Raw genomic sequence first — 16080 nt, forward strand, 5'->3', positions numbered from 1 at the left:
AGAAGAAAACTAGGTAAGCTTTATTTTAACAGTGGAAGTTACACTAGAACTTGACCTGCCTAATTGCTGACATCTATATAAATTACTAAAATATATATATATATTTAATTTCTGACTACTTTGGGACCATCTTTATTCCACAGGAGAGTTGTAATTTCTGCAAGAGCAGCTGCGTAGTACCACACATAGCAGAGAGACATGAATTTATGTCTGGGGGTTGGGAGAGATGGTTACAAAATCCCATTTGGAGGTTTGAAGAAACTGGTTTTTACATTACTATTATTTGCACGGACCGAGGGACCTGGATTTCCAAACACTCGACAGTGATCTAAACAGACAGTCATACCTGGTGGGAAATTGGTCTATTACAATACAGGATGAGCGCGGGCTGCCGGCAGCACGGGAGGAAGGCACCGCGCAGCCCTAGCACCTTTGGTTTCCACTGGAATTCTCACCCCACACGCAGCGCACTGGGTTGGAGAGCGTGTTTATTTCATCACAAGTGCCACTGTGGCAAGCCTATCCTTGTCGTCTTCTCCTTCAGCAAGTAGAGGCCAATGAAGCAGGTGTGTTAGTTACACAAATTCCTAAGGCACTTTATGGTTTTCATATTGGACAGTGAGGTACACAGGATATATTTGTAGGGTTCGTTGCTGTTAAAAATAAAAAGGAGGAGAGGAGGGGGGGAGGGGGGAGGAGGGGGGGTAGCACCATGTTGTGACGGTAGCTGAGATCGGGCTTCGTTATGTTCTTCTCATGCACACTTGGCAGCGGCTCACGTGCGTGCGTAGCTCCCCTGCCTTCAAGGTGGATGGCGTGGGCTTCCTGAAATGCAGCACAGAGGCAAGCCGTTGGCATCCTCTACGCACTGGGGTGCTGGCCCGGCCCCCGCCTCGGCCCTGCTCCCGGCCCATGAGGGGCAGGTGTGTGCCTGGATATTCGTCTTGTCTCCCCCACTAGCTGAACAACTCCTCCTCGGGGTTGAGGAGGCCATGTTGTGCTTCTATGAGGGACACACAGCAAGTGCTCACTAAATAGCTGCGGCGGGCTGGGGTGCAGCTCAGAGGCAGAGCCCTGGATTCCATCCGCAGCACCGCAGAACAAACAACTTTGGTGGATGCTGCAGTTAAGTGACGGGCCTGGAATGAACCGGACCTCAACATACTTTGCAGCCTGGGAAGGATTTATGTGCAGGTGGTCTGACTCGAGGCCAAAGAAGGAGAAAGACATTTAATGGCCCAAATTTTTCTTGATCCTAGAAATTCCACCTCATTTTGACAGTGGGAAAAGTGAAATCTAAACTAAAATTGGTACTAATCGACTTTTGTTAAAAGTAGCCATATATAAGATTATCGTTCTAAAAATCAAGGTTGGTTATGTTAGCAACTTTCAACACGAATTCTAGTGCCCCCAAATTAGTTCTTTAAGTTAATGGGATATTCCTCTCAATTTGTTTGAGAAGGGACTTTAGTTCATTGTACCAGGCCACTGGTTGAAAAACCAAAGCAGTCTCCCTTACTGATACTCTAAGGGATGCTCTGGCAGCCGGAGCAATGGACGTGAGCTCAGGTCAGTAGCTGAGGTCACTTCCCATCTGGAGCTGACATCAAGTGTCCGAAAGACCCCTGGAAGCTAGCGACCGGCACATTGCACTCTTTTGGTGCTTAGGGAATCACAAGGGTGTGTTATTTTTCCTTTTGTGATCTAAGCTGGAAAAGGTCAAATCATACAGAATTCCATTTTACTCTCTCCAAACAGGTAAAAAAAAAAAAAAAAAAAAGCAAGGCTCCTCTCTGGGGGCAAGAAGCGCATATTTGGAGGATGAGCAGTAAGAAACGGCCCCAGCTTCTGGAGTCCCCGCATCTGCTCCCAAGGGCCACCAGCCAGTGGTAAGCAAGGGACAGAGGACTGGTCATGCCTGGCCGAACTCCAGTTTAACCGTCTACAAGAGTGGGAGCTGATCTCTTTCTTTCCACAGTCCTGGAAGTGGAGGAATCACGCTTTTTGCCTAAGCTTTGCCTTTGAACACTGTCTCGGTCACCTGCCCACTTGGCGCAGAATCTCATATTCATTACTGCACGTGGAAGAGGCTTTCCTAACAATCCTGATAGCTGGGAGGTGTTACAGTTCAGGGATGATTAAAAAAGAAAGCCCAGAGGAGCCAGAGACCCGGAGAAGAGGTCTCCCGACTCACTTGAACATCTCGCTTCTCTCCACGGTGGCGAGCCAAAAGCTGTAAGCATTTGCGTAGTAATTACAAGTCCCGCGGCCGTGGCACTCGATGAACGGGGCGCTTCTGAACTCTTCCAGGCAGGAGCCGGGGGACGCCAGGGCTTGGCCAGAGCCTTCAGCACCAGCACTGGTGTGCTACGGAACAAAGGTGAGCAGTGATCAGGGTGTGTGTGTGTGTGTGTGTGTGTGTGTGTGTGTGTGTGTGTTAGCAAAATGTGTGTTCCCCTGCAAGCTCTTTTCCCTGAAAGGGGCTTTGACTCTGACTGCGCCCACCATGCTGGAGTTGAAGATGTCTGCCCAGCGCCCACTGCAGCAGCAGCTCCAAGAGCATGGGGGTGCTCTGGCTGGTACTGGGGACCCCGATGGCCCGTGTGCAGCAAGCCAGGCCCAGGCGTGCTCTGGAGGAGGATGGACCCACGAGGGAGGAGATTAGGAACTCAAGGCTGGGGGAGAGGATGGCCTTGTTAGCGAGGATGCTTCCCTGGAAGTCCTGTCCCAAACACTCACCATCACGAAGGAATAGCCAATCCACAGTGACGACCAGCCGCTGGGGCACTGCGGGATCTGGATGGTCTGACTGTGCACCGCCATCACCATGGCAGGTGCCTCACACACGGCGCACCTGGAGGAAGAGCGGGCTCTCTGCAGGCGGGGCATAGGGCATGTGCCTGGCCGCTCCCTCCCCACATCTGGCCAGTCTCCTCTGAATGGTGCACAGCACTGTGCCCAGTGCTTCGACCCTGGGGCTGAAGCCTGAGTGTTGGCTGTAGAAGCCTGTCTCGGTATTAAAGCAATCAATTTAAAAACAGGTGGGTTTTTTTTTTTTTTTTTTTTTTTTTTTTGTACTGGGAATTGAACCCAGGGGCATGCTACATCCCTAGCCCTATTTTTTTTTTATTCTTTATTTTGAAACAGGGTCTCACTAAGTTGCCAAGGGCCTAAGTAGCTGAGGCTGATCTTGAAGATTTGATCCTCTTGTCTCAGCCTCCCAAGTACTAGGATTACAAGCATGCACCATCACACCCAGCTGAAAACAGGAGTTTTGTTTGTTTGTTTTTTGTTTTCAGGACTGGGGATGGAACCCAGGGGCACTGTATGTACGAGCCACATCCCCAGCACTATTTTTCAGTCTTTTTTTATTTTTTTGAAACAGGGTCTCACTGAGTTGCGCAGGACCTCCTCGCTAAGTAGCTGAGGCTGTCTGTGAACCGCGATCCTCCTGTCTCAGCCTCCCGCATGCTGGGATTACAAGAGTGCACCACCACGCCCGGCTGAAAACAGGTGTTACTGAAGCACTTGTTTTGTGGGAGGTGGGGAGGTTGCTCTGAATGGCTGGGGCTGCGGGGACTTCTGCTATCAACTCATGCATTTCAGGGTTTCTGGGCTTCCTGACCATGAGTGTTACAGATAGGGGAACAGCTAGAGCTCAGGGGAGGAGGAGCTACCGCAGCGCTTCGGAGGGAAAATGCTTTGGTCAAGAGCGATAGACACCAGCAGCAAAATAATGACGTCCAAGTCACAAAATGAACTGAGGGTTAGCCATGCCGACAAATGAACGTGAAGGTGTCATTAGTCATGTCCGGGTCTGCTGGGACACTTGCATGAGATGGCTGTGTGCCAGGGAGGCCTGTCCATCACTCCACCTTCCCTGCACCTGCGTGCATGAACATTGCTTTCTACTTCACACATGCAAATGCAGATGGATTCAAAGGTCCAAACACTAGCCCCTGACATCAGCTTCGTCCACCTGCCCCCCCAGTCGCAGGAAGTGGGCAGGGCTGAGGGCGGCACCTCCTTTCCTAGGCTGCTGGGTGCTGGGGGGAGAGGATGGCCCTGCCCATTGGGAGCGTGGTCAGGGAACACACAGTCAAAGGTTCAAAGAACTGTTGGGCCCTTAAAATTCATGCAGCCTCATTCCCCGTATTACTTATGAAGAAACCAAGGCCACAGTTAGCGCCAGAGGTGGACCAGGTCTCACAATCCCTGTTCTCAGCCCCTGGGTCCTCCACTCCAGCAGTTTACCCAGCGTGGCTTCTGGTGGCTCTTGTTTGCAGGAGCCGGGGAAAGAGCTTGGAAAATGTTACTTCTATTAGAATTAAAGCAGCGGATGGAGCCTCTGCGGCAGCACAGGATTCTGTGCTAGTGAGTGTTTCTAAAATTAACCTTTCAGACCTTCCCAATAGGAAGATGAGAAGGAACCTGCAGGTCCTGAGAGCCTCTAGAAATCCTAAGTTAGCATAACCATGGAAACCTGAGGCTCAGGGACAGCGAGGAAGGGGTAGCATCTCTGCAGAAGGGGATCCGGCCCACAAGGGGCTAAGGATGTGGCCTGGGAGGTCCCTCGGGGCTGTGTTTCCACAGGTCCATTAAGAGAGACACATAAAACCCTGAAATGTAGAGCCCTGGGACATTCAAACAACTCAGAGCTTTGTACTCAGAGAACCAGGAGCATGCATCTTGCAGGAAGCGAGTCTAAGATGGTTTTGGAATTTAATTAGGGTTTGCCAACACCCCTGTATCTTTAGTCAAATGTCAATGTTATCAAGAAATGCAAATAAATAAATAAGCATCCTCTACCTGTTGTCCACGGAAAGCTAGAAAAGAAACCCAGAAAAGGTGTTAGTTTTCCTTTAGTCCCAGGCATGGCTCTGGGCAAGACAAGTCCACAGGCAGGTCGGTCCGTGGGCCCTGGTGCCGCATGTGAGGATGCTATCTGAGGATGACTCTCAGGAAGAGCAGGGAGTGATGCTTTCCAGCTTATGAGCCATAACATAAGTCATGAGAGCACGAGAGAAGTCAAAGGAAGCCATCACGAGATACTGCAGTGCAGCCGCCAGATGCCTGTGGCCCTGCACAGCAGCCTCTCTCTCCTCTCTTTCTGTTTTATGGTCTATGGGGGCCCAAGTCTATATGCCAGGCCCTGGCTGCCATCAAAGCCCAGACTGCCTGCGCACAGGGGGGTGCAGGGCGGCCAGGTGCTCCCTGTGCGCTGGAGCCCCCGCCCTCCCCACAGACAGCAGGCTCTTCCAGGCTCAGGGCCTCTCCTCTTGCTGAACGCTGCTGCTGTCTTTAAAAGGCACTTGGAAACGCTGAGCTTCCTCTCATGCTCATGCTCCTAAGGAAGACACTTCCTGAGTTCTTATCCCCTCTGCCCTTGATTATTACAGTGTGGAAGGAGTGAAAGGATGCGGCGACTGAGCAATCAGATGCTCTTGTTCATTCGCCACTTTCTGTCATTGCGGAGCTCAGCGAAGCAACGACCTAAGTCACGGTGGGAACACTGACGCGGGTGCCGCTCGGCACACTCGTTCTCGGGGCTCCGGGATCACCCGGAGGGGCAGAAGCCAGCGGGAGGAGGGGAATATGAAAAAATTTACTATTGCATACATTTTATGTGTCATATAAACGCATATGACTTTTGTGTATAAAGCACAGATACACACACGACACATCAACTATACGTGGTGACCGGTGTTACAATTTCATGGGCCGCCTCACATGCACTGGGATGGCTACTATCAGAACATGGGAAATAACAAGTCCTGGGCCACAGAGAAACAGGAATCCATGGGCATTGTTAGTGGACAGTCAAAGGACTAAAGATTAAAATATTAAAACCAGAATGACCACATGACCAGCATTGTATTTCTGGCTATACCCAAGAACATGAAGAACAGCGACTTAGATGTGACACCCATGCGCACAAGAGCCAGACGTGAGCAAACCAGTCAGCCACTGAGAGGAACAGATAAGCCAAGCATGGCTTGCACACGATGGAATACTATTTGTTTTTTGTTTTTGTTTTTGGCACTGGGGATGGAACCCAGGGGTATTCTACCTCCGAGCTACACCAGCCCTATTTTTTATGCTTTATTTTGAAACAGGGTCTCACTGAGTTGCAAAGGGCCTCACTAAGTAGCTGAGGCTGGCCATGAACTATGATCCTCCTGTCTCGGCCTCCCAAATGCTAGGATTACAAGTGTGCGCCACCACACCCAGCTGGAATATCATTTAGCCTTTAAAAAGGAAGAAAGAAATGCTAGCCCATGGATGAACTTGAGGACATTATACTGGGTGAAATTAGCCAGCCACAAAAAGACAAGAGCTGTATAATTCCTCTTACATGAGGCACCTAGAATAATCAAATCCACAGACAACAGTAGTAGAAGGCTGGGCGCCAGGGGTTGGGAGGGAGAGGAGGCATGAGTGTGTAGTGGGTAGAGTGTCTGTTTTGCAAGATGAAAGTGTCCCAGAGCTGGCCAGCTGGTGGTGATGGTGGTACCACAACATGAATATGCTTCCTGGTGCTGGGCTGTGCACTTAAAAATGGCTGGGATGCTGAATTTTATGTTGAATTTTGGCATTTTACTACAATTAAAAGTAATTGATATTTTAAAAAATTCCATAGGAGCAAGGGTTATTAAATATTAAAATTCAATGGAATATCACAAAAAAACCTTTTTAAGCAGGTAGGAAAGAAGGAAGGCAAGGAGGGAGGGAAGAGGAAGGAGAGAAGGAGTCTGCGAGAGGCTACCTTGAGATGTGCAGAGGCCAGCAACACCCCCAGCTCCCAGGGCAAGGGAACCAGCACAGAAATAGGAGTCCTATTTTTAACCTCACTGTGGTTTTGAATTACCTTTTTTTTTCCAGTACTGGGGGCATTCTATCTCTGAGATATACCCCCAGCCCTGGTTTTTTTTTTGTTTTTTTTTTTTTTTTGAACCATGGTCTCACTGAGTTGCTAAGGGCCTCACTAAATAGTGGAGGCTGTCCACGAACCACGATCTTCCTGTCTCAGCCTCCCAAATGCTGGGATTACAAGCATGCACCACCATACTCGGCTTACACACTCAGCTTACATACTCGGCCTACATTTTAATTCTTAAAGAGAGTAACTGACTTTCATATCAAATACTTTCATGGTTGATTTTGTAAAGCTCAGAAATAACAGTTAGTGAGCTGATTGGCAATGGACTAACTTACTGGCAATCAGCTTGGGGAAAATGAAAAAAAATTAACTATCTATCTGGACTCTGAGGGTTTCCCCTACAGTGACATAGCTGCTCCTGCAAGGGCAGACTCACCTGCTGATGAAAGGCCGGATGTTGTCCCCAGCGATGGGCGCCATGGACATGGGCATGGGCTCGGGTGTGGACAGCCAGTAGGAGTAGTCGTTGCGGGAGGCAAAGTTGCACACGTTGTTGATGTTGCAGAACAGGAAGGGCATCGTGCTGAACTTGCGCAGGCAGCTCCCAGCCGTGCCTGCCAGGAGCACAGGAGAGGGTGCTTAGACGCACGGTGTCCTCCAGGGAAGTGGGCTGCAGCCACTCACCAAAGGCAAGGACCCAACGCGTCCGTTAAGATGGAAATGAACATTTTCCATTATTATCAGAAAGAAAGAAATATGCCAAATAGGCCTTCAGCATTGTAATGAGCAGTAAACTAAATTTAAAGTGATTAGGCAAAAGGGAAATTATAAGAAATGATGTATGGCCTTTTTGACAAAATGGTTTACCAGTAGCAAAAAACCTTTTCCTGGAACTGAATTCCAGAAGAAACTTAACACGTGTTATGGACTGTATGATGGTGAACATTGGGTTTTGCTGAAAAGGCAGAGACACCCTTATGTACCTCCCTGTCGATTCTAATGACAAAAATTCCATAATCAAAGAATACAGCACTAGAGGTAGCCTGGTAGAGACTGTCCAGAGCAGAAGGAGGTATTGAGGACAGGCGGGCAGCTCTCTGTTGCTTTCAATGCTACAAGGACAGAGCCCAGAAGACGTAGAGAATTTTGACCAGGAAAACAAGGAAGTGTTTTTATTTTATGTCTTTATTTACATAATTATGTATGTATATATGTATGTATGTATTTCTTTTTGGTTCTGGGGATTAAACCCGGGGCATTCTACTTCTAAGCTATACCCTCAGCCCTATTATTTATTATTTATTAATTTACTTATTTATTTTGAGACAGGGTCACTAAGTTACTAAGGATCTTGCTAAATTTCTGAGGCTGGCCTCGAACGTGTGATCATCCTATCTCAGAAGTACTGGGATTACAGATGTGGAACACCACACCTGGCCGGGGACCTGTTTTTAAAAGGGCAACAGCCACGCTGTCCCAGTGTAAGAGCAACAGAGCAGAACATTAGGCGTGCAGGCCAGGGCTCTTGATCCTACTGGTACCTGGGAGCTGAGATCTGGGGGTTTATTAATGCAAACGTGCTCAAAGCACCAGTGTTCACGCTTCTTGGCTTCCCATTAATGGCCTATGGACTGTTGAACTGAAGGTCCATTTGGCCAGAATGGAGAAAAACAGCAGGAGCCAGGGCCCCGTGGCGCCGTGTGCCGCATCATGGCAGGAGGGCGAGGACCGCCTGCATCCCCGGGGGAAGAGCGGCCGTGGACAACTCCTTACCCAAGTCCTGGCCGTGGGCCCGTTCATTCCCTTGCACATAGAGCAGAGAGTAACCGTGGTAAAGAATTTTGGTTCCAGGAGGACAAGGCGGGTCATCTGTCGTCTGACTGTGCCTGGTCACAAGGAAGCCGTGGTCGACAGATGGGGTGCCGGGGGGCCCCATGGACCCCGGCAGCCCATCAGGGCCTGGTGGGCCAGGAAACCCTCTTGGACCTGTAAGTAAGAAGACAAATTACCCTCCCTAGTTACGGTCAGCCTCCCCAGAAAGTCTTCGAAACCCTTGTCTCGAAGGAGTTTATAACATCTTGCATTTCCACAACTGTCAATCAAGCCTTTTCACGTAACAAAAAAATAGTACTTGGGAAAGTGCTCGGTGGGCTAAGTACCACCCCTGCCTCCTGAGGCATCTCTCCTTCCTCTGACTGCTCCTCCTCAGGACAGCCTTATAAAGCACAGCGCTTGGCGCAGGGCAGGTGCTCAGAACAGCTAATTCAGTGGGCACAGGAAATACGTGAAAATGGATGCAGGAGGAAACGAAAATAAATGGGACTGTTCTGCGCCTATTCCTAGAGGGTCTGGGGCTCCTCTAAGGGAGGCTATTTTGGGTTAAAATCTCAGTTGGGGCCCAGAATCTGTGTGGAAACTCAGCATAACAAAGCTCGTGGCACCCGGTCCCTCCTTGCCCGGGGGCTAAGCCACATGCAGGGGTCGAGATCTACCTGCTGCGCTCCTCGGTGGGTCAGGAGGTGCCCCGGTCCTAGCAGGATGGGCATCTGGGGATACCCCAGAGCCTCTTAAGGAGACAGGCCAAGGCATTCCGTGCCAGGGAGCTACCCTCAGCGCAACGCCAGAACGAGTATTTCTGGCTGACACTGAATTTTCCGTCTCAGCCTACTTCTGTCTTAGGAAATCACGTGGGGCCACCACGATTGGCCAGCTCTCGACAATATCTATAAAGTGCACGCCTTCAACAGCATCTGTCTACACACACACACACACACACACACACACACACACACACACACACACACGATGACGGTTCTTCGCTCTTCTCTGGGCCTGTTTCTTCCAAGACCCAGACTTCCTTGGACCTTTCTTCAAGTAATGTTTTTTTCATTCTGAGGTTTCCGCATGCCTGTGCCACTGCCTCTACCCCCCACACACAGGTAGAGGGTAGACAGGTCAGGAGGCCACCGCGACCTACCAGGAGGCCCGAAAGGTCCCGTCTCTCCCTTCTGCCCAGGAGCACCATCAAAGCCAGGAGCCCCTGGAGGGCCAGGGGAGCCCACCGAGCCCGTCACACCTGCAGAAAGGAGAAGGAGCCTGTGATCTGGGCCTTCATGACAGTCTCTCTCATTCCTATTTATTTATTTATTTATTTATTTTGCAGTACTGGGATAAAACCAAGAGACAGTAGTCTACCTCCAAGCTACACCCCCAGCCCTGTTTTTTATTCTTTATTTTGAAACAGGGTCTCACTGAGTTGCAAAGGGCCTCACTAAGTAGCCGAGGCTCTCATTCCCCTTTTTAAATGTCCTTTTCGGTTGACCAGGAGGCGAGCTCAGGCCTTGCCTAAAGAGGAGAGGGTCTTTCGGACAGCCGGGAGCGGCCGTGGGCAGAGGCCAGTGCACGCCGCAGAAGCCACCACCATGCTGACGCACAGGTGGGCGTGCTGGGTCAGCCGAGCTCTCCCGGACTCTGCTGTTGTTACTTGGCAGACAGGTGTGGAACGGAACAGGCCTTGTGGGAAGGCGGGGGTCACACCAGCCTCGCCCCCTCATTGTGTAATTGTGTCTTGATTTTAAAGCAATAGATATCCTGACCTGAAAAGTCCCCTGAGCACAATGCATTCGTAGGCAGCTTGAAGCTTAACTTCTCACGGACACTGCCTTTCAGCTCCTTTACTTCCTACCCACCCCTTACCATCAGCCCCTGAAACAGGCTGGCAGAGGTCCCAGGCTGCTCTGAGAGCCGCTGCCCCTCCACCTTCACCTGCCCCTGGAGAACCTTCTGGTGTACCAGGCTTGTGTTTCTCTAACTGAAGTAGGTGTGTCAAGTTATGTGCTCTTCTAGATTTCCTATATTTTATTCTGGCCCTTCAAAAACTTCACCTGGTTCTGATACACATTAAAGAGAGCCGTATTCAAACCCGATCGTGTTCTCTTTACCCAGAGACGCTCATCTTAGACATGCAAGGAAAAGGGAGTCCTGCCCCTCCCCTCAGCTCCCCCAACCCCCGCACCCCCGAGGAGCCTCACCTTGCTGTCCCTTGGGGCCTGGAGGTCCCTGCAGCCCTTTCAGACCTGGAGGACCCTCAGGACCAGGGAGCCCTGGCTCCCCTTTGATGATATCATAAGGCCCGGGAGGTCCAGGGGGACCTGGGAGACCTGTGGGGAGCAGATGAGACCAGTGAACTTCCAGTCTGGGTTCAGGGATAGAAACCAATCCCAGAGCAGAGCCCAGCATCAAACGACCCGAGGACCACATTTCTCAAGAGCGAGGTCCATCCAAACCACCAGGCTTCTGGGCCTCACAAAACATATTCCACCTGCACATCTCCTAGTCAACCTAAAACCCTGACCTCCGGGGACTGGAAAGGACGCTGGGGCCACCTGTGGGAATGCTCTGCCTATTCCAGCACCCACCAGCCTGCATGCCGCCTGCGAGGGGAAGCGCCTCCTTTCCAGAGCTTCAGAGCTGCCTAGGAGGGCTTTCTTTTTCCTTTTCCTGTACTCTCTGAAGCCTGCCTCCCAGGACCTTACAGCACTGGTCCACACTTCCTCGTGGTGCGAGAATCTAATGCTCCTACTGCACTCTATGTCTTAGGATGTCGGAAGGGCAGGAGCCCGGATCTGAAGGCCCGCTCAGCCTCCGCTCCTCAGCCCAGCCCCAGCCCTCTCTCCTGCACACGTCTGCTGCCCCCATCCTCGCTCACGTCTGCTTCTCAGCGCACCTGGCTTCTCATTCTGTCCCTAAAAGATGGTTTTGAAACAGAGCCTAGAAACATGGGCGCTCAGGAGAGCAAATTCACAGGGAGGGGCTGTGCCACTCCTCCTTCCAGGATGACTTTAGGCTGTAGGAGCCCTTCATGCTGCCCCTCCTCATCCTGCCGAGGCCAGCGAAGGCCCTTCCTATGGCGACCGCTTCCTCTCCGGCCACAGGCACGCAGCCTGCACAAGCCGGGGGCTGCACCGCTTCTAACTCAAAGTGGCTGCTTGAGGTCTAACTGTGGAGCCTGCGTGACGTCCTGACCCCGGAGATGCCTAGGACTTCAGCCACCCCCTCCTCCCCTCTCCTCTGGACTCTCCTATCCTAGATTTAACAAATTTGAATTTCAAGATAAGTTGCCGGTAAAAAGATCCATGACATATAACAATCTTAACATGCCACCAAGAATTTCCAATCAACTCTTTCCCTAGTGGTCTTCCAGCCATCTGACAGTATAAATCCGAACCCTCTCCTGGTCTGCAGTCAGTGGCACGTGCATTTCCCCAGTCATCAGCAAGGTCCACGAGTGAACAAATTCTCCTACCTTTAGGGCCGGGGATACCTTGATCTCCCTGATCGCCTTTCAACCCCTGGAGGCCAGGAAGACCTTTCTGACCTAGACAGAAGGAGGACATTGTCTTTATACAGGGCTTCCAACAACATGCAAATATGTGTGTACATGTGTGTACATGTGTACACACACACCACAAGCGTATATATATGTATATGCACACAGAGGTACAAGTATACATGTTACACATAAGCACATGCCATCATGTACATGCATACATATACACATACATATGCATAGGCATGGATCTATTCATGTTTTCTCACACACACACACACACACACACACACACACACACACACACACACAGAGTGATGTTTTTCCAATTGATCATCAAGGGGGAAAAAAGAATATTATTTCTGTCAGGTAAAACATTGGGTGAAACTCTTCTTTCTAAAATCTAGAAGGCCTACTTTTTCAAGCAGGCAACAAACTGCAAAATGGTCACAGCCAGGGAAAGAGCACGATCTGATCTGTGCCTGTCCCCAGCAGGCCACAGGCACCTGCAGGCTGACTGCTGCTGTATTCTCCTCTCCTATGGTTCTGTTTGAGCAACAGGAATTGTGGTGCCTGGAAGCCAGGGAGGCACCAAATACATGCTTGTTTAATGCCTTAATAAGCTAATTATTGGCCCCAATTCATGATTTCTCATTTAGATTCACATGATTGAGGTGTACACAATCCACTGATTCTTAATAAGAAATCCAGAATGTCTTCATACAGTCATTCACAAAATTGTAAAAATTGGGCAGACACATACAAAGGCTGTTTTTAATCGATGAGAACACAATCTCATGCTGCTATCAGTGTTCCAATACTGGAGTGCCTGTGGGTAGAAAGCTCTTGAAACGCACCCACGTAACAGTAAGACTGTACCACTGTCCCTGTCTGTCTTACCTTGAAAGCCCGGAACTCCTGGTGGTCCCGTATCACCCTTAGAACCCGTGATTCCTGGAGAGCCGCCAATACCCTAGACACACCAAGAGAACGTCAGCTGACACGGCTGGAGACACACAAGCCTCTCGTGTAGCCTGGCAATCACAGAGCTGAGAAAGTGCCTCCGTGTTCTACAGGGCAGACTTGTGATTAGATGGTGCTAAAGGATGTAACAAGAACATCAGGGGCTCTGCGGTGCCACACCAGGAGGCTGGAACTGGAACGATTTACTTCCTCCACATTTCCCTTCTGCTCGTCCATCCACTGGTCAGCTCCTCAGGACCAGCCAACAGCCTCACCCCACGATCCCACCCACAGCACAGTGACAGGAACAGACTCCGTAGACACTCGTCATGGGAGCGCACCCTCCGTCAACACCAAATCACCCCTTGGGAAAATGGATTCCCCAAACACTCAGGTGCCGTCTGTTCTTTAGAGCCAGCTTCCTGTCCTATCTGGAACCTGATTCTAATTATGGGAAAAAGATTTTAAAAGCACTAAATATTATTTCCCTTTATAATATAGCAACATTTGTGCACTGAACAATATCAGCTCATTTTCTTGCAATTTCAATATAGTTGTCCTTTCTCTAGGCACGATAGCAACATGTAAAACATTGTATTATTCCTTAGGGAGATTTGTTTTGTAGCTTTACCTTTTTTAAAAACTACCATAACCGAAGTAACATATATAAATATAAATGTATATGTATAAATTACACAACATATTTACATATACCTATGTATACAGAAAGACAGATGACTGGCTGGCACTCGGAGTGGGAAGTTTATTTCTATGTTGCTGAGGAATAAAAGCAAGAACATGTGAATGACTGACAGAGCACCCGCACTTCCCTCGCTGGAAAACTGACATACGGCAATGAAGAGACTAAAATATATCCACGCACACGCAGTGCGTTGTGAGGTGTGCGCACAACCGGGGAGCCGGGGAGGGCGAAGTGACCACCGCCACTCCACGCAGCCTGCCCTGCGTAATTCTGCAGTGTTTCCCGATTAGCAGATTCAGGAGTAACGCCGCGGCACTTGTTTTTCAGCACATGTCAAGTCATGATTAGTTGTGCTGCATCTGCCCTTGAGAAAGTGCCCGGTCTCTAAACATGTCTCTGCTACTGAGGAGTTACAGGGAGAAACTGCAGGCTCCTGATCTCAGCTGGGAGCCCTCCGGTTCCCCAGCTCCCTGGAGCCATGCCCTCTCACAGCGTGTGTTGAGAGAGAGAGAGAGAGACAGACAGACAGACAGACAGACAGACAGACAGACAGACACGAGACAGGAGGGATCTGCCCTGGGAGAAGGCTGAGCTCAAATCAAACCAGACACCACCAGTTTACCCCAGGGCTGCCTATGCGTTCAGGCACTGCAGGGAACCAGAGTCTAGCAGCAATGGCCTGCGCACACCACTACTGCCCACCTGGCCAGCTGCGCTCTGCTCCCTGAAGGCTCTTGGTCATGCTGGTGACAGTGGCCATCCACCCACAATATCCCACACCCTCCCCCGGCCAGAGCTGGCCAGGCTGGCTTCTCAGAACTGTCCTTTAAAAAACAACCCGGGCTTGCTTTTTGCATTGAGTTTGTAAATAGATTGTAAGTGTAGGCCCTGAGCTATAACTGGCAGCAGTAGAACATTTCCCTCTTAATGGTTCTTGTAAAACAGATCGTAAAAAGATGTCATAATGGTTTCCTGCTCTGGTGCCAATAAAGACGCTGGTTACTGGCAAGAGAAGGAACTCATTTAGGGGTTGGGAGGGTCATACACATGTATGTGTACATGCATACAATATCATACATACATATGAAAACCTTGTGACCAGAAAAGGCTCCTTAAAAAATAAATCTACAAGCCCCCAACTCACCGGCATGCCCTGGAAGCCTGGGTCTCCCTTGGGTCCTGGAACGCCAGGTGCTCCCGGCCAGCCTGGGCTTCCCTTGTCGCCTTTCAGCCCGTCAAGGCCGGGGAGCCCTGGGGGCCCCATGGGTCCCGGAAGCCCTAGTGGAGGTGACAAAGTACACAGTTATGGCCGAAGCTGCTGGTGATTCCACAGGTCACCCGCTGCAGTGCAGTCATTACTGCCACCCAGTGTCCCTGAATGTAACCCCATACAGCAGCACGAGCCCTTAATCAATCAAGGCGGGGCGGGAAGGAAGAGGGATGCTCACAGCAACACCAGTCTTGGTGCCACATGGCCCAGGAACCTAAGAACAGACAGCAGCTGAGGCCCGGGTAGAAGGTGCTTGAACTCCACGCTGACTCAGAACACCCAGAGGGCATCTGTCATCATTTTCAGTAACCAGCCTTCCTTCCTTCCGTCCTTCCTTCCTTCCTTCCTTTATTTTTTATGTGTGTATGGTACTGAAGATTGAACCCAGGGGCATTATACCTCTGAGCTACACCCCGGCCACATTTAATTTTTTTATTTTGAAACAAGGTTTCACTAAGTTGGTGAGGCTGGCTGTGAACCTAGGGTCCTCCTGTCTACGCCTCCCAAGTCCTGGGATTACAAGCATGTGCTACCACCCTCGGCAGGAGTTTCCTTTTCTGCATCTCCCTAATTACTTAAATTCCTCAACAGAAAGAATACTAGAAAAATTTTTATTCAATAGATGCAGAAAATATAGCTTTGAGCTATAATATATGCTAGAAACTTCTAAATAAAGAATCGATGTTGTGATTGCTATTTTCATACTGGGTGGAACTCATTCGACCTCCTTGCTATACTCCCAACCCCTTTTATTTATCATTTGGAAACAAGGCCTACGTTGCTAGGCCGGCTCCAAACCTGCGATCCTCCTGTCTCAGCCTCCCAAGTCCTGGAGTACAGGCAGGAGCCACCACACCTGGTTCAAGGCAATTACTTAACTGCTTCTTCTTCTTCTTCTTTTTTTTTTTTTTTTCAGCACTGGGGACACAACACGT

The 16080-nt window shown here is 50.0% G+C and overlaps 1 protein-coding gene across 1 annotated transcript in view; it reads right to left on the minus strand.

The window, feature by feature from the left end:
• Positions 1 to 743: 743 nt before the first annotated feature.
• The window catches only part of COL4A1 (collagen type IV alpha 1 chain), a gene marked incomplete at both ends in the record, with an annotated part of 140888 nt that continues 125551 nt past the window's right edge, over positions 744 to 16080 (minus strand). The window contains 10 exons of the mRNA XM_080688873.1: positions 744 to 825; positions 2195 to 2367; positions 2740 to 2854; positions 7317 to 7494; positions 8654 to 8866; positions 9858 to 9956; positions 10912 to 11040; positions 12186 to 12257; positions 13110 to 13182; positions 15020 to 15153. Of these exons, the coding sequence (XP_080544999.1) occupies positions 744 to 825; positions 2195 to 2367; positions 2740 to 2854; positions 7317 to 7494; positions 8654 to 8866; positions 9858 to 9956; positions 10912 to 11040; positions 12186 to 12257; positions 13110 to 13182; positions 15020 to 15153 (1268 nt within the window). The remainder of the gene's footprint in view (positions 826 to 2194; positions 2368 to 2739; positions 2855 to 7316; positions 7495 to 8653; positions 8867 to 9857; positions 9957 to 10911; positions 11041 to 12185; positions 12258 to 13109; positions 13183 to 15019; positions 15154 to 16080) is intronic.

The sequence above is a fragment of the Muscardinus avellanarius genome (assembly GCF_963383645.1).
Source record: "Muscardinus avellanarius genome assembly, chromosome: 2".
NCBI classification, from domain to species: Eukaryota; Metazoa; Chordata; class Mammalia; order Rodentia; family Gliridae; genus Muscardinus; species Muscardinus avellanarius.